At 38.7% G+C, this 18,336-nt stretch overlaps 1 protein-coding gene across 1 annotated transcript in view; it reads right to left on the reverse strand.

Annotated features, from left to right (window-relative positions):
- Positions 1-18,336, reverse strand: part of LOC105475181 (methylcrotonyl-CoA carboxylase subunit 2) — a 66,744-nt gene that overhangs the window by 10,989 nt on the left and 37,419 nt on the right. The window contains exons 8-13 of the mRNA XM_011730215.2: positions 16,607-16,671; positions 13,754-13,853; positions 13,550-13,645; positions 6,991-7,063; positions 4,151-4,227; positions 1,138-1,204 (exon numbers count right to left, since the gene is read on the reverse strand). Coding sequence (XP_011728517.2) covers positions 1,138-1,204; positions 4,151-4,227; positions 6,991-7,063; positions 13,550-13,645; positions 13,754-13,853; positions 16,607-16,671 — 478 coding nt within the window. The remainder of the gene's footprint in view (positions 1-1,137; positions 1,205-4,150; positions 4,228-6,990; positions 7,064-13,549; positions 13,646-13,753; positions 13,854-16,606; positions 16,672-18,336) is intronic.

Consider the following 18,336-nt stretch of genomic DNA (forward strand, 5'->3'; position numbering starts at 1 on the left):
CCACATAGGACCCTCTTAGGCTGCCATTTGGATACAACTTCTCTCAACACTCATCTAACCAAATATGAACCTAAGTAGCTCACAGGATGAAGAAGCTTTAGCACCAGTACTATTTCAAGTCCTGTTGACTTCCAAGAGCCTGACTCTTCCTTCTCATAGAGGCTTGCCTGATCCCAACAACTACTAGGAGCCTCTCCTTCCTTTGAAGCTGAGGTAGCCTGGGATGGGGGAGGCTGTTTTCTGCTAACCAACATATCTGAGTGCCTTGTATATGTCAGACACTCTGCAACATATAATGAAGGATACCAGAGAATCAGAGAATTCTTATGAAAGAGAACTCTTGAACCATAACAGACCTTAAAAATAAATGTATCCACCATGTTCAGGTCATCTCTGGAGTATGAAGTCCAGAGAGGTGACGTATCTCACACTTTGGTCATACAATTCTTTGGGGCCAAAACTCAAATCCCCAGACTTTGGATCAGGGTATACACATACATTTTAAAATGATGTTGCTTCAAGTAGAATTAACTGTACAATAAAAGGGAAGACCGTAGCATGTGTCTGAAATCTTGAGGAGGAGGAACAGAGTCCTGGAAAAAGCATGATGCTCTCTTCAGTGATCAGATCATGCTCCTGCTGCTTTCTGGGTGTGTGGCTGTGCACACACAGGAGTAAAGGATGGCCATGTGAATGCTGATCATGTATATAACTCAGAAATGGCTTTGCTTAGAAAATATGAATAATCAGCCAGGTGTGGTGGCTTACACTTGTAATCCCAGCACTTTGGGAGGCCAAGGCAGGCAGATCACTTGAGCTCAGGAGTTTGAGACCAGTCTGGGCAACGTGGTCTGGGTGAAACTATGTCTCTACAAAAATACAAAAATTAACCAGGCATGGTGGCACATGCCTGTAGGCCCAGCTATTTGAGGGAAAGAAAATATGGATAATCTCCTCAGAATATTTAACATTCATGAAGAAAAGTGCTAACTCTTAAAGGGCCTCCAGAAAGAGCATGTCCAGTAGAACTTACTGCTCTGATGAAGTGGTCTACATGTGTGCTGTCCAATACATCAGCCACACTGATGGTACAGCTCTGGAATCAATACAACCAAACTGATTAAGCTATTTTCTTACCAGTAACATTTTGAAGGAATAGCAGAGGAATATTTCTTTGGCAGCATACCTGGATAAAGTGAGTACCCTATAAGCAAATAACAAAAATCTTTTTAAAAGGGAATTAACTCTATTATCATCATGCATTCTACAAATACCACAACTTCAGCCAAATACAAGAAAGAATACTCCCCTGTAAAATTTTTTCTCTTATTAATTTTCTTTTTTTTTTTTTTTTAAGAAACATGGTCTCACTCTGTTGCCCAGGCTGGAGTACAGTGGCACAATTATAGCTCACTGCAGCTCAAACTCCTGGGCTCAAGCAATCCTCCTGCCTCAGCCTCCTGAGTAGCTGGAACTACAGGTATGTGCCACCACTCCTGGCTAAGAATACCCTTTGTTTGGCTAGTCTTACCTTATAGTAAGAGTACAGTGCTACTCCATTGTCAATAGGATATGTAACTGTAGGTCTGTACTATCCTCGTTTTCACAATCACCTGTATAATCACTGGCACATGGCTCTAAGACTATTGTGTCAAGGATGAAGCAAAGGCCGGGCGTGGTGGCTCATGCCTGTAATCCCAGCACTTTGGGAGGCAGAGGCAGGTGGATCACGAGGTCAGGAGATCGAGACCATCCTGGCTAACATGGTGAAACGCCATCTCTACTAAAAATACAAAAAAATTAGCCGGGCATGGTGGTAGGCGCCTGTAGTCCCAGCTACTCGGGAGGCTGAGGCAGGAGAACGGCGTGAACCTGGGAGGAGAAGCTTGCAGTGAGCCGAGATCTCGTCACTGCACTCCAGCCTGGGCAACACAGCGAGACTCCAAGGAAAGAAAAGAGAAAGAAAAGACGAAAGAAAAGAAAAGAGAAAAGAAAAAGGAAGGAAGGAAGGAAGGAAGGAAGGAAGGAAGGAAGGAAGGAAGGAAGGAAGGAAGGAGGGAGGGAGGGAGGGAGGGAGGGAGGGAGGGAGGGAGGGAAGGAAGGAAGGAAGGAAGGAAGGAAGGAAGGAAGGAAGGAAGGAAGGAAGGAAGGAAGGAGAAAGAAAGAAGGAAAGAAAGAAGGAAAGAAAGAAGGAAGGAAGGAAGGAAGGAAGGAAGGAAGGAAGGAAGGAAGGAAGGAAGGAAGGAAGGAAGGAAGGAAAGAAAGAAAAAGAAAGAAAGAAAGAAAGAAAGAAAGAAAGAAAGAGAAAGAAAGAAAGAGGTCAATCACTAACATTGTAAACAGCAAGTGAAACTTAAGTAACAGAAAAGAAATAACTGATGCCAATGAGAATTGCTGAACTCTGCTATATGATAATTCTCTAGTTCTCCACTTTAGAAAAGCCAGAATATAAACCCTCCCAGCATATGAAGGATGACATTTCCGTTTTGATGATCATCTGAAATTCTTTCATGCATCAAGATTATAGTAAATACATTTTTCTTGCCAACATTCCCCAGATAAATGGGATTTTAGATTAGATGAGTGATAGAGATCTTCTAACCTTGAATTTAGGAAATTATTTAATCATACAAAAATACAGCTATTCCTTCCCTAAAGATTGTATGAGTAAGGAAACTCTTATAAGCCATTTCCTTTATGTTTTACTCTGAAGATCTCTTTACGTCTGCTGGAAATGCCTTGTCAGGTACAAAACCGCAAAGTAATTGCTCGACTTCAATATGACTACATTTACAAGAATGAGAAAATCACACGGACCTTTGGGGCTTATTTCAACAAATGAAATGTCAGGCTGAGGCCAAACGTAACTCCTCAGGGGTTTCTTTGTGCCAAGCTGACACATAAAGCCAGGCAGAGTTTGTTTGGACTCAGTCTGACATTTCCTCTATTGAAATAAATATATATTCATTAAAAGTCATTATTTCAGGAATATCTAATATTTTGAGAAATACTGCCTATATACTATTAAATGAAAACATGCAAAACCTCTCTATATATAGCGTATCAATTTTTTAAAAAGGGAAACTATTAAGAAAAAATAATAAAATGTTACTAAAAGCTATTTCTGGTATAATTATAAGTGATTTTTTATTTATATTTTCTTTACTTTTAATTCCTTGTTCTCATTTTATCATTGAGTTGAAGGAGTAATAATAAATGGCAGAATACAGAAACCAAATTTAATGATAAAAAATTTCACCAAAGACAAATTCTTCCTCAATTAGGGTATGAAAGAGCTTAGCTGCCTATTACCTGCATCAATAAAGAGACCTTTGACCCTGTTATTTCAAGAGAAAAAGCAATACTAAACATATTTTTTCTTAAGGAAACATTTTATTTCCCGAAGCAGTTTGGTGAATTAAAATTTTTTTAAAGACATTTTTATCAAATAAGTATATGAATTATATTTATCCAAGTTTAGGTAAATCTGAGACGATATATGAAATCAAATAATAACTAAGCGAAAAGATATTCAAGAACTCCCTCTTTCTTTTGCTGTCTTGGAGTTAAATTAAATAATGATAATAATAAACAAAAAGAATTTCCTTTTTTAAAGCCATGGGTCCAGTAACAAAGACCCACTATTCCCATTTCCAAAAAGTAAAAATACAATAAAGTTAAAGTGATAAAGGGATAGAAGAGAATAAACAGATCATGTCTCAGAACCACCTGAATCTTTGAACCATGAGTCCTCTGAGTCCCTCCAGGACATGAAGCACTTTCAGGACAAGTATTCTCTATCATGAGAACATGTACATGTCCTCTATAGCAATTGTAACTCAAGTATCTTAGGAGAATTTTCCTAAAATGAGTACATTTTTAATAGTGCTCCAGACGGTTCATCACAGCACGTTAATGTAAACCACCATAAAAACTGTTTCAAATACTAACGTACATGCACATATATATACACGCATGCACACACACACACACACACACACACACGCCTGCACACACAGTATTCTGGTTGCTGAGGCATCTAGTTAAGCATTTTTATACTTTTATGCAAGAAATTTTAACTCATTATTTGACCTTCAATGTTATGTTACATTAAAACAGAAAATCTTGAAATATTTTTAACAGTACTTGCCTTTTTTGCAGATTCAGAAAAGAGAACTCCGTTGTTTCCAATGATACCTACTGGGTACCCAAATATTCGAGCAAATCCTCAAAAGAAAATTCAAAGAAGATTTATGGTTTGTGTTTTTCCAAGGGCTTTTAATTCACAAGAAAGAGGCATATTTACACATTCTTTAATATTGGATCCAAGTTTAAAATGCAAAGAGATTTTGTCTATGGTATAAAACAGCTCATGTCACAATCTTCTTGTTCCTAAGGTCCTAGAGTCTGGTTTCTTTTGCTTCTAGAAAGGGTCATGATACATGTAGAGTTATCCATTTGTCTTGACTGATTTGGTTAAATAATTGGCTGAGTGTATTATCCATTTATTCATTTAATATATCTGAGTGTCCAGTATGTACCAGACACTAGGGATACTATAAAAATATCATTTTTAATATCAAAATAATTATTGAAGAAAAATTAACAGATAAGAGAGAGTGTCAACATACTGATAAGCCAGAAAACTGAATTTTTTTTTGAGACAAGGTCTCACTCTGTTGCCTAGGCTGGAACACAGTAGCACAATCATGGCTCACTGCAGCCTCAAATTCTCATGCTTCAAGTGATCCTCCCTCTTACCTCAGCCTCCTGAGTAGCTAAGACTACAGACACTCACCTCCACACCCAGCTAGTATTTGTATTTTTTGTAGAGATAGGGTTTTGCTATGTTGCCAGGCTGGTCTCGAACTCCTGGGTTCAAGTGATCCTCCCACCTTGGCCTCCCAAAGTACTGGGATTATAGGCATGAGCCACCACACCCAGCCTGAATCTTGAAAGATTTGGTTGTTTTTTTGTTTTATTTTTTTTTTTTTTTTCTTTACTCTGGCTTTGTCTGGATTTATGACTTTTTAAAAATCATCATGTTCTTATTTATCTATTTATGAGACGGGGTCTTGTTCTGTCACCCAGGCTGGAATGCAATGGTGAGATCATGGCTCACTGCAGCCTCGAACTCCCGGGCTCAAGTGATCCTCCCACTTTGGCCTCCCAAGTAGCTGGGACTATAGGCCCCAGGAGTCACTACACCCGGATAATTTATCATGTTAATTTAATGTGATACAATGAAACCCTGATTTGATGCCACCTACATGTCTTTCAGTCCTAAAATCCCAGCCAAAACCCTATGCAGTACATCCTAAATGGCACTGCCACTTACAGAAGCAATTCACAAAGGGGTAAACTTCCAAAAAGTCCAGTAATCCATTCTTAGTCCTGCTTCACTGCACAAAGACCTGGGAATTTAACATCACTCACTGGAAAGATGCTACCCCTGCAAATGTGCAACCCTGTTAACTACTTAGATTCAACCCACACTAGGCGCCGCTTAGAGGATCTCCAGGTACAGACAGGATGTGCTGAGTAGGGAACATGTCCCCACCCTACTAGGGACACCCATAGAGGGAGGGCCTTCAGCAAATGCCTGATCCAAACTTGAGTTAGAAATGGGAAAGCACAGTGTCCAAGAAACAACTAGAGGCTACACATGGTAACTGCTGAGGCAGGAGGAAACCCTGAGGAACTTCCAGAGACACTTGAGACCCAGAAAAATCTGTCCTCCCCTCTCACCTCCTCACCCTTTATGCCTCCCACCTTCTCATTCCTCCTCCCACCCTTCTTATCCGCCACCCCCACCCCCACCCCCCACCACCAGCCTCTCATTCCCTTCTTCTCCTTCTCACTCCCCTTCTCTGTCTCTAAATGTATTTGAATCCCAGTATAGTCAAAAGATGGAAGAAACCAGGTGTGTATTCTTGGGGACAAGAGTGCCACAGGGCTTTTAGCAAGTAGGAGGCAAATCCATACAAGCAGATGACAAAGAGAGCCCATCCATCTTTAGAGAAAGCAGAAACAGCTTTGACTTGTTTTAAACTGCTACACAATGACTGTTACATTCTGAACAATTTGGTGACAAATCCTGTCTATATATCAAACAAAAAGCTTTTAATCACTTAAACACCTAAGTACAAAAACATAAATTCTACTCCCAGTGTGAACCCTTCTTTTGTTCACAAATCAAACTAGGACAAAGTACTGTGATTTATCCTTAAGCCTCAATGTATATTTGCAGTTTGGATTTCTGTAGCTAGCTTTTTCCTACCCTGACATTACCTTTGACTAACTATTATATTTTCAAGTTTTTTATGACCAAGTGAAATTCATAAAATTTGTTCTTCCATTTGTCCTAAACAGATTATTATAGGTCTAGCATCTACCTTAAAAACTTCTTCAAAGGCCTATGAACTAAACACTTTAGATTAAAAATAAAACTTTTAAAAACATCCTTATTTTGGTTTTCCTGACAAGATATACTGAATTCTCAATCTAGTGTCTGCATGAATCAGTTTCAGACCTACACAGAGGCTGTGAGAAGGTTTAACTCACTCTATATCCTTTTGGGAAGCTAAACACAATATAAAACTTCCTCGTCGAATTGGACATTGAAGAACAAAGGAAACAGTGCTGACATTTTCAAAATCATTATTGTTATCCAGAAAAACAAAAAGAACTAGAAGTATTTTCTACTAATTTTACTATAAGAACCTTTTTATACAACTAATATCACAAAGTCACAGATAGGGACCCACACTACAGCATCTGGCTATTACCATTTTAAACTATTTGGATCCATGAAGCCATTAAGCTACAAATTTGTCTTTATAAAGCAGTTCCTTTTGAAAACTGGCTCACACATTTGTAGTGCTCTCAACAACAAAGCCCATGCCAAGTGTATCAAAGTCTTGAGACAAGAGATTCCTGATTTTCAAAGCAGCAGAAAATGTTCATATTTTCAATTCTTCACCTTGATACCTGTAACTAACGTGTCTCCATAAAAGGCTTTGAACTCAGTGAATCTGCTTCCATCCACGATTCTAGCAATGACCTAAGAGGAAAAACAACACTGGCCTTCAGAAATTATATTACAAAATAATTTTTGTATTAAAGTTACTTACAGGAAAACAATTCACGGTGAATTTGTCACTTTCACAACATTTTACACTACACAGAAAATCTCACTAGAATTTCATTTGACATGCCTGGTCAATGCCCTGAAGTCATTCTGGGTTCTGATTTTATACTTCACTATACAAGCAACAGCACCATGCTGTATGCAAGAAAAGCAGGAAAGGTTCCAAGTGCTGGTTGCTAGACTTAGAGTTTCAAGGACTGTTCGAATGCACCGGCAGAGGTTCAGGGATGCAATCAGAAAGATGGGCAGAGACAGGGCTCACAGTCAGAAGACACAGGCTCCAATCTAAGGTACCATGTATGACTGGTGTGCCCTGGAGTAAGTCACTTCACCCCTCTGAGTCTCAGTTCTCACTTCTGGAATGATGGAACAGAAGAGCTGGGAAGATATGATCTACTTGTAAGAAAGTAGGAACCTATAAAAATCATGCTGAGATGAAAAGCCAGCTCTGACTCTCAGCTCTCCCACTGAGAAACTAGAAAATTCTCTAAGCTTCAGTTTCCTCATCTGTTACAAAAAAAAAAAAAAAATGTAAAAAGTGCTAACTATTCCTTTCAGCAAGAAATAATAAATTAGAAAAAAAAAAAAAAAAAGGATAAACAGCGCTATCAGTTAACAGGGTAGAAAAAAGAAAAATAAAAAAGTAAGAAATAAAAATAAAGTGCTAACTAAAGCATACTGCCAGGCTCTCATTAAAGTGCAGCTATCACTATTATTAAGCCCTTAATAAAGACTCATTGATTCTGAATCTGTTACACTTGAAGGATCATCCACATATGTACAAAGGAGTAGAAATTGTTGAATAGTTTATCCCTGGGGCTTATCACCATATATCAGGACTACTGTAAGGAGTTCTAAACATGAAGCCTATTTTCAACTTCAGAAACTATTTTAGAGGATACATACTATTTTCCTACATAGTTTGCACTTCCCTTTTTCTGTTTGCCACATCAATCAAAAGCTTGTTTTGTATGATGCAAAGGCTGAAAACTGAGTGAATGCTTCCCAACATCTTTCTCTCCCATCAAGTAAAAGTTTACTCTGAATTATTTTTTACTTCTTTACCTAAAAAATCCAGTAATATAATGGGAATGTCATAGTTATCTGTTTTGGGTGCTATATACCTCTAAAAATTGTACCTTTAACAAGCAATTAACCCGTAACAACTATCATTCTTCCACACAGAGATACCGCTCAAAGGGCACAGCAATCTAGGGCCATTTAGTGAAAAACTATGTTGTATTTGCATTACAATTAACACCACCCGGCCACATAAAATACATTCACTTATCTTCACAAAAAATCCATAATGTTGAGAAAGCGAAAACAGCCTTGTTGCTGAGATGGAGAAGGTTGGAGTAGTCTGGATAGAAAATCAAGCCACTCACAACATTCCCTTTAATCCAGAGCAAGGTCTTAACTCTCTCCAATTCCCTGAAGGCTTGCATAGGTGAAGTCGCAGAAGAAAAATTTGAAGCTAGCAGAGATTGGTTCATGAGGTTTAAAAAAAAAAAGCCATTTGTACCACAAAAGTATAAGGTGAGGCAGCAAGTGCTGATGTATTATAGAAGCTACAGCAAGTTATCCAGAAGATCTAGCTAAGATCACTGATGAAGGTGGCTACATTAAACAACAGATTTTCAGTATGGATGAAACCGCCTTCTAGGAAGAAGATGCCACCTAGGGCTTTCATAGCTGGAGAGAAGTCAGTCCACATCTTCAGAGGACCGGCTTACTCTCTCATTAAAGGCTAATGCAGCTGGTGACTTTAAGTTGCAGAATTATGCTAAATCTACTCTGCCTGTGCTCTATAAACATAACAGCAAACCCTGGATGACAGCACATGTATTTGTGCCATGGCTTAATGAATTTTTAAGGCCACTGTTGAGACCTACTACACAGAAAAAAAGATTTCTTTCAAAATATTACTGCTCATTGACAATGTACCTGGTCACTCAAGACTCTGATGGAGATGCACAAAGAGATGAGTGTTCTTTTCATGCCTGCTATTATAACATCCACTCTGCAGCCCACGGATCAAGGAGTCATTTTTACTTTTAAGTCTTATTATTTAAGAAATACATTTCCTGGGCCAGGCGTGGTGGCTCATGCCTGTAATCCCAGCACTTTGGGAGGCCGAGACAGGTGGAACACCTGAGGTCAGGAGTTCAAGACCAGCCTGACCAATATGGTAAAACCCTGTCTCTACTAAAAATACAAAAATTAGCCGGGAGTGGCGGCGTGCACCTGTAATCCCAGCTTACTTGGGAGACTGAGGCAGGAGAATTGCTTGAACCCAAGAGACAGAGGTTGCAGTGAGCCAAGATCTCGCCACTGCACTCCGGCCTGGGCAACACAGCAAGACTCCGTCTAAAAAAAAAAAAAAAAAAAAGAAAAGAAATATATTTCTGCAAGCTATAGCTGCCATAGATAGTGATTCCTCTGACAGATCTGGGCAAAGTAAATCCAAAACCTTTTGGAAAGGATTCGCCATTCTAGATGCCATTGAGAATATTCACGGTTCATGTGAGGAGGTCAAAATATCAACATTAAGGATATTTAATTAAATTAAAGATACTGGAAGAAGTTCATTCCAACCCTCATGGGTAACTTTGAGGGGCTCAAGATTTCAATGGATGAAGTCACATCAGATATGGTGGAATTAGTAAGATAACTATAGTTAGAAGTGGAGTCTGAAGAGGTAACTGAACTGCTGCAATTTCATGTTCAAACTAGAACAGATGAGGAGCTGCTTCTTATGAATTAGCAAAACAAGAAGTTTCTTGAGATAGAATATACTCCTGATAAAGATGTTACGAACACTGTGAAAGGACAACTACGGATATAGAGTATTACATAAACTTAGTTAATAAAGCAGTAGTCAGGTTTGAGAGGACTGACTTTCATTTTGAAAGTTCTACCCCGGGCTGGGCGCGGTGGCTGACGCCTATAATCCCAGCACTTTGGGAGGCCGAGGCGGGCAGATCACAAGGTCAGGAGATTGAGACTATCCTGGCTAACACAGTGAAATCCCGTCTCTACTAAAAATACAAAAAATTAGCCAGGCATGGTGGTGGGCACCTGTAGTCCCAGCTACTTGGGAGGCTGAGGCAAGAGAATGATGTGAACTCAGGAGGCGGAGCTTGCAGTGAGCTGAGATTGCACCACTGCACTCCAGCCTGGGTGACAGAGCGAGACTCCATCTCAAAAAAAAAAAAAAAAAAAAAAAAAAGAAAGTTCTACCCTGGATCAAATGCTAGGAAACAGTATTGCATACTACAGAGAAATATGTCATAAAAGCAAGAGTCAGTCAGTCTGGCAGACTTCATTGTTGTCTTATTTTAAGAAATTGCCACAGCCACCCCAACCTTCAGCAACCTCCACCCTGTCAGCATCAAGGCAAGACCCTCCACCAGCAAAAGATGATTCACTGAAGGTTCAGATGATTGTTAGCATGTTTTAAAGCAATAAGGTATTTTTAAATTAAGGTATGTACTTTTTAAAGGCAAGGTGCTCCTGCACACTTAACAGACTACAATATAGTATAAACATAACTTTTATATGCTCTGGAAAACCAAAACATTCACGTGACTCACTCACTTTATTGTGATACTAACTTTATTGCAGGGATCTGGAACTGAACCCACAACGTATCTGAGGTGTGCCTGTGCTTTAAAATGTGTTTCACACACAAATGGCACAAAATTCTAACAATTGTTGACTCTAAGAGGTTCATATACAGGTGATCATTGCATTATTCTTTGAACATCTCAGCATATTTGAAAATTTCTTAGGAAGAAGTGGGGAAATGTGAACATTTCCTAGACTTATACATAGAATAATGTATCTTTAAGCTGAACTTAAAAGCTATAACTTTAATACAATTTTTTAAAAGAATGTAAAGTTTTTAACTGTTGAATGGGGGGTTAAAGGAAGCAGACAGATAATATGATACTATCCCTATTTCTAGAAGCAGAAAGCAATGTTCAGAGAGGTTAAAACCCAGGACTATTGACTGGGAGAATGAGAACTGGAACCCAGGTTTCCCAACTCAGATTCCAACATTGTCCCACAGCACCATACACTATTAAGACTTCCATATAAGGAGCTGGGTGTGGTGGCTCACGCCTGTAACCCCAGCACTTTGGGAGGCTGAGGCAGGAGGACTGCTTCAGCCCAGGAGTTCAAGATCAGCCTGGGAAACATGGCAAGTCAGATTTCTAAACAAAACAAAACAAAAAAAAGACTTCCATATAAGGTTTATTTGCCAATATAGAAAAATGTAATAAATTATATTCACAATAATGACCATGGATCAGCAAAAGGTATAAGTCCAGATTACTATTTAAGAAGACACAAGTCGGCCAGGCGCAGTGGCTCACACCTGTAATCCCAGCACTTTGGGAGGCCGAGGCGGGTGGATCACGAGGTCAGGAGGTCAGGAGTTTGAGACCATCCTGGCTAACATGGTGAAATCCCATCTCTACTAAAAATTCAAAAAAATTAGCCGGGCGTGGTGTTGGGCGCCTGTAGTTCCAGCTGCTCGGGAGGCTGAGGCAGAAGAATGGCGTGAACCCAGGAGGCGGAGCTTGCAGTGAGCCGAGATCGCGCTACTGCACTCCAGCCTGGGCGACAGAGCCAGACTCCATTAAAAAAAAAAAAAAAAAAAAAAAAAAAAAAGACAAGTCTATTTTTTAAAAAGATTTCCATTAAAATGAAATGAAAACAACATGAAGGCATGTATTTGTATCTGTTTGTTTGTTCGCTTCTGTATGCCTGGCACCTGAAACAACCCCTGAATAGAACAAATATTCAATAAATACTGTGGATAAAGGAAAAAGTGGTTATGCGAAAAAGGGTGAATTATTAGCCAACTAAAGAACTTGGCTATCTGGAACAACTCATTTTTTGTAATTTATTTATTTACTTTTATTTATTTATTTGAGACAAAGTCTCACTCTGTCACCCAGGCCGGAGTGCAGTGGTGCAACCTTGGCTCACTGCAACCTCTGCTCCCAGGTTCAAGCAATTCTCCTGTTTTGGCCTCCCAAGGAGCTGGGATTACAGGCACATGCCACCACGCCAGGCCAATTTTTGTAATTTTGGTAGAGACGGGGTTTCACCATGTTAGCCAGCTGATCTCCAACTCCTGGACTCAAGGGATCTGCCTGCCTCCGCCTCCCAAAGTGCTGGGATTACAGGCATGAGGCACCGCGCCCGGCCCAACACATTTTTCAAGTATGTCAGAATTTAAGTACCATTTTTTTCTATGCTTATAATTAATTAAAAGTCAAACTAAAAACCTAATTTAAAAATTTACAATTAACTAAGTCACCTTTGCTAAAGTGACGTATCACTTGAAGCTCAATAAAATCCAGGATTTAAGACCCACTAGCAATGCTAGGGTATTGCCTAAATAAATCCATACAACAGAACATTACATCCATCAATGCAGTCAGAAAATAGTTACCGATTACTTCCCATGTTGCCAAGTACTATTATAGGAATTAAGATCTAGCCGTAGAAAATATTTCATGAAGAATTTCTAAAGACACGGGGAAATGTTTATAATTTAAACTAGAAAAAGTAAAATAAAAAAATATACATATGCACTATCTCAACTATATAAAAATGTGTGTATATGCACATTAAGCTAAAACATCCAAATATTAGCCACCTTCTCTAGAGGGTGGAATTATATGCAATTTTATTTTTTTCTTTTCTGTATTTTCCATATTTTTCACAACTAATATATAACATTTTATAGTCAAGGGGAAAATATAATTTGAAATATTAAAACTTCCAGCACAGAATTTGATATTAAGATAATTTCCTAATTTAAGAACTACTCGGCCAACTATGGATACTGAACAAAATAGAAGACTATATGCTCTAAACCCTAAAAGTTGTCCATCTAAATTACAGAACACTATGTCGACAATGTGTAACCATAGCAACTTTTTCAGCTGTAATCAGGTCTAATCATGCAAATGTCATGTTGATCTAAAAGGGTATGCTTTTTCTTCCAACGACTTACTGACATTTCCTCCATTTCCCAAAATAAGAACAATGAAAAGAAATAGCTGACAATTGTTAAGCTGCTTTACATCATTCGTAATGTGCACAGGACATGGAGTCTTACTTATGACCAAATCACGCTTTGCGCAACGAAAACTCTCCAGTCACTGAGGTCCCCCACTCCCCTCTTTTAGTATTTACTCTGTACCAATGATATCTACAGTATGGAAAGGTATCGTTGCCACATATGTCACTCCTTACTGAGATCCACATCTATTTCTAGGCATGAACATATCTTAACAAACTTTAGCTTTGAAAACAGATACACATACAAAGAGACTCACAGCTGGTCAAAAAGCTCACAGTTCCACTTTCACATACCTCTCGGACATCAAAGTTCCTCTTAAGGTTAGCACCAACTATTCCATACAATTCATCAGCAGGAAATAAAGGTTCTTCAGAAGGTTCAATGGTGACCTGCAGAAATACGGATCATGTTAACCTGTTTAAAGACATGATTTCAAGGTGCAGTGAGTCGAAATGCATTTCAGGAGAATAAAAGATATAAGAACATATCGTACTCACATCCAATTTCTTCTGATAATTTAGATTCCTCACAACCTTCCTAGTTAAGTGAAGGGCATGATGATCATCCAAAGCATAGTGGTCACCTACTCCAGACTTTCTACAGAGTAAGCAAACTAAACTCGTCAGAACAGGGAAAAGGAAAATAATTAAATATCTTAAGTCCCAAGTCTCTTCTCTCATCTAAAGATGACAGCACTTTTACTTCTAAAACACTTAAAAAATTTGTCATCTTTAATAAATGGCCTCTTAAGTAGTCCCTTTAAGAACCCTGGTAAAACTGTATTTCCTTTGTTTTACAAACAGGAAAAGCTGAAGTATGCATAAGTTAAGTACTTTGACCTAAGACCACAAGTAGCTGCAGAAGAACTCATGCCTTCTATTTTCTAACCTGAACCTTCCTCTGCCACACCAAGGGGCCTTGCTGACAAAGGCTTCTATTAAGTACTCATCCCCTGTACCTTAAGCACAATTGCGTGTGATGAAGGCCAACCACAGATGGCACGCTTTCATGATGTAGTTGGTTACAGCATAAACTGTGTACATAACTGAGCTCCCAATGGAGATGCCAACTCTGGCCTCTCATTTCTGAGAGAACTCTGAGCCCTCTCCCTAGAAGTTACACTGACAATAAGCCATCACAGGCAACAAATGAAAAGGCTTGAATGCATTGGGCCTGGGATTATGGGTAAAAATCGGAACGGATAAAACGGTTCGGTGGCAGGGGCCATGGAAGTTCCTGTTCAATTTCAAGTGCAGTGAATGACGTACGGACTTGCTCTGGTTATTGGTCCTGTCCCAATTAGATGGCCTGTTATTTCAGATGTAGATAAACTATGACTTTCTAATAAAGTATTTAAAAATCTATAAAGTCATAGATACATACCTGAAAATAATAGAATTTGTTCATTTTATGAGTAAGGACTAAGCTGCTGCAATCTAAATTTTTATGGCTTGCCTGGGAAAACACCAAACTCCTTGGGAGACATATCTTAGAGCTAGGCTCTCAGTGATTTCATGACACTCTACTTTAGGACTGGGAGTTACTGAGCAAAAGCAGAGACCATGTTTACTCCTTTTCATAGCCCACAGATGCCTCGCAAATGGTAGATCTTTTTCAGTTTCTTTAATTTAATACAACATTTTATCATTTTATGGCTGACCATATCTTTTAAATGCTTCATACATAATACCAGTTATAAATGCTGACTTCTAACTACACTGTCAGAAGTCAAATAGAAGCAGAAGGAACAGCTTCTAAATCAGTAAATATTTAAAATAAAATAAAATGCTTTTTTATGAAAACTGTCTAGTATTTACCAAAACAGCAGGAAAGGAAAACCTTTAATGAGACACTGTATATATAAGTCTTTGTGTCAAATTAGCTCTTAAGGATGACTTAAGAGAGGTATAAAGATGCATTTGAGAGAACACAGAGCAACCTGTGACTAATAAATTTCATGGTACTTTCCAAAAAAAAAAAAAAAAAAATTTCATCACCCCCAATCATTTCCTCACAAATTTAAACAGGTTATTATGAATATTATGAATAACAGTAATAGAGTTATATAGTAGATGCCGTATTATGAGGCAGGCACTATTCACAATTTTCACTTTATAAGGAAATGAGACTCAAGGAGGGTAAGCAGTTTGTCTAAGTCCCAAGGGTAACAGGGGAGGCAAACAGAAGTTAAATTCCAGAATCTACACCCTTACCTAATATAGCTAATTGCCTACAGCTTTACTTTTTTAAAACAGTCAAACTGCTTAAAAATTTAGTCCAGGTGCAGTGGCTCACTCCTGTAATCCCAGCACTTTGGAAGGGCAAGGCAAGGGGACTGCTTGAGGCAAGGAGTTTCAAACCAACCTGAGCAATACAGTGAGACATCTGTTTCTACAAAAAATAAAAACAAAAATATAAAAAACTGAAAACAAACAAAAAAAAACCCTCCTCAACTGCTTCCCAATTACTCCTAAAAAAAAAAAAAAAAAAAAAAAAAAGTCTAAAACCTTTATTGAGCAACTATGACGATAAACAAGAAAATAATCATAATGGCAATCAACATTTATAGCTAACTTATCAAAAGCAGGTATAGTTTCATTCTAAAGCAATCCACATGTATTGTATCTCATTTACTTCTGACAACATTCTAGGAGGTAGAGGAACTTCTTACCCCTGCACTCTAATCTAACACGGTTAGGCCAATGATATGACGAAGCCAGCTCACACCTAACTCACAAGAGCCAACTACGTGCATCTGTGTCTGATTCCACATAGAGGCATCATGTTGGCAGCTTGAAATCAGCCATGGTGGGATCACTCATACCACAGAAATTGGCAAATGCCACAAATTGGGGCTTTTTTTCCTCCCCAGAGAACCAGTTACTAAACATTTACCTGCACACCCCAGGGTAGACCCACCTCCTCTATGCTCTCCCTCTTCTCCTTTGTAAGCCTTATCACGTATCAGCCACATTTACATAATTTTGTGCAATTACTTGTGATTGCCCACCTCCCTGACTAGAATATAAGGCCCTGGAGGTCAAAGATGGTATCTAACTTCTTTTTTCAGCCACCCAGAACAGTGCCTGCTACATAACAGGTGCCCAGTGGATGTCTGTCAAATAAATAAGAAACCTGTCTCTCCATTCCTTCTTGGCTGATGCTCTAGCTTGGAAATGCAAGTCTATAGTTCAAAGAATTGAACATTAAACCAGCAGATCAAGAACAAATAAACTGTGGTGTGGTCTGGCAAGTTTAGCACCCGAAACAAATATGTAAAACTTCTTTTAAACAAACAAACAAACAAAATTACACTCAATCCTGGAAAGAAACAACCATTTCTGTTTCACCTGCAATGAAGATCAGCACCTCCAAGATCCTCAGCGGATACTTCTTCCCCAGTTGCCGCTTTAACCTACAACAAGGATAAAAATTATCAGTGAAACCGGTCCATCAGAGATATAAAAATGCTTCCTCAACATGCACATCTCCTCACCTGACTGTACCTACACTTTTTTTTCCACAGAACTAAAGAAGACTGTGCTTTCTCATTCCATGCACCTAGGAAACCTGGAGACTATTATCTCTACTCTACAGGTGAAAAATCTAAGCCCAGAGTCACCAAGAACTTGCTTACAGTCCACAGCAAGCAATAGAGTATAATTCGAGCCCACACGTTTCCAGCTTCCAGCCTGAAAGACCTGAAAGGCCATCCTCTTTCCCTATGTCATGCTGCCCTGACACATGTGGTCAAGCCTTTGTGTCTGTGTGTGTGTTCCTCCCAAGGCCTGGGATCTCTTCTTCTCACCTACCTGACGAATTCCCACTTACCTTTCAAGTCCCACCTCAAGTTGCCTCCTCTTTGCAGCTTTCCTGACCCGCCCAGGCCTTCTCCATGGTATTAATAGAGGACTGCCTGCCTATCCATGGTCCAAGGGTGTTGTACTTACACCTCCAAAACGGCATGTGTCAGAATGTAGTTCAGTAATGTGCATGTATGTCTGTCATCTCCTCTATGCTGTGAATTCCTTGATGGCAGGAACTGTGATTTATTCATCTTTGAATACTTAATAACATGCTGAAAAAATTCCATTTACTATCACAAACTCTGCCTAGGAAAGAGAGGTAGGAAAAAAATCTCCAAGACTACCTAAACCTAAGATCTAGCAGAATGTGGCCAAAAAGAAAGAAACCTCAGTAATAAATTAAGAATAACTTAATTATAGCCAGAAAAATTCTACCAGGAAAAAGAAAGAAAAATAATTTAAGGCTAAATGCCAATCCAACCCCTTAGGAACTATTTATTGATTCCTACCTCTCTGAAGAAAAAGAAACAAATTAATCAACCCAAATAAGAAAAGCTTTCATTCGAATAATGAACATTAATCTAAAATACAGCACAGAGAGGTTGGAGGTAAAGAGAAAGTCTTTCCTGAGGGGAGCCCTGAAAAAAAAATTAAAAAGAAAAGAAAATACAGCATAGAAACAACTTATTACTCACTACATCAAAAGCTTTGTCTTAAATAAAATATCTTTCTGCAGAGAGAGTTAGTTAAAATCTTCACCTCCAATTATTCCGCCCCCAGAACTGAATTCCTGGTTCTTTTCCTTCCAAAACATTCAGGGTAAATTAACATCAGTCCAGACAATAACAAATTATAAGAGGTGTCTGGATATTTAAAGTTGCAAAAAGGAATAAACAACAGATAAATTATATTTATTTTCAGGTATCTGACTAATATCAACCAAAAAAAATAAGAATTTGTCATCAGTTAATATTTATTGAACACCCACGTTTGATAGTGTGATAGGTGCAAAGATGATAGAAGTCAAAGAGGAAATGAAAACAGCTCATTCGACTAAATGACAAGTTCAAAAGATAAACAAAAGACAGGAGAACAAAAAGCTCCTTCAAAAACTTGTCTTACTATCCATTTTTTTCAACCACTCTAAGCTACTAAAAGCTACAGCAACTATACCCCACACTATGTGCAAACCCTTCAAAGCCCTTTCTCAACATTCAGTCAAACATGTGTCAGAATTTAGAATTCTCTAAAGGATGAGGCTGCTGCTACTGCTT

This window comes from Macaca nemestrina, chromosome 6 (genome assembly GCF_043159975.1).
Source record: "Macaca nemestrina isolate mMacNem1 chromosome 6, mMacNem.hap1, whole genome shotgun sequence".
Classification (NCBI taxonomy): Eukaryota; Metazoa; Chordata; class Mammalia; order Primates; family Cercopithecidae; genus Macaca; species Macaca nemestrina.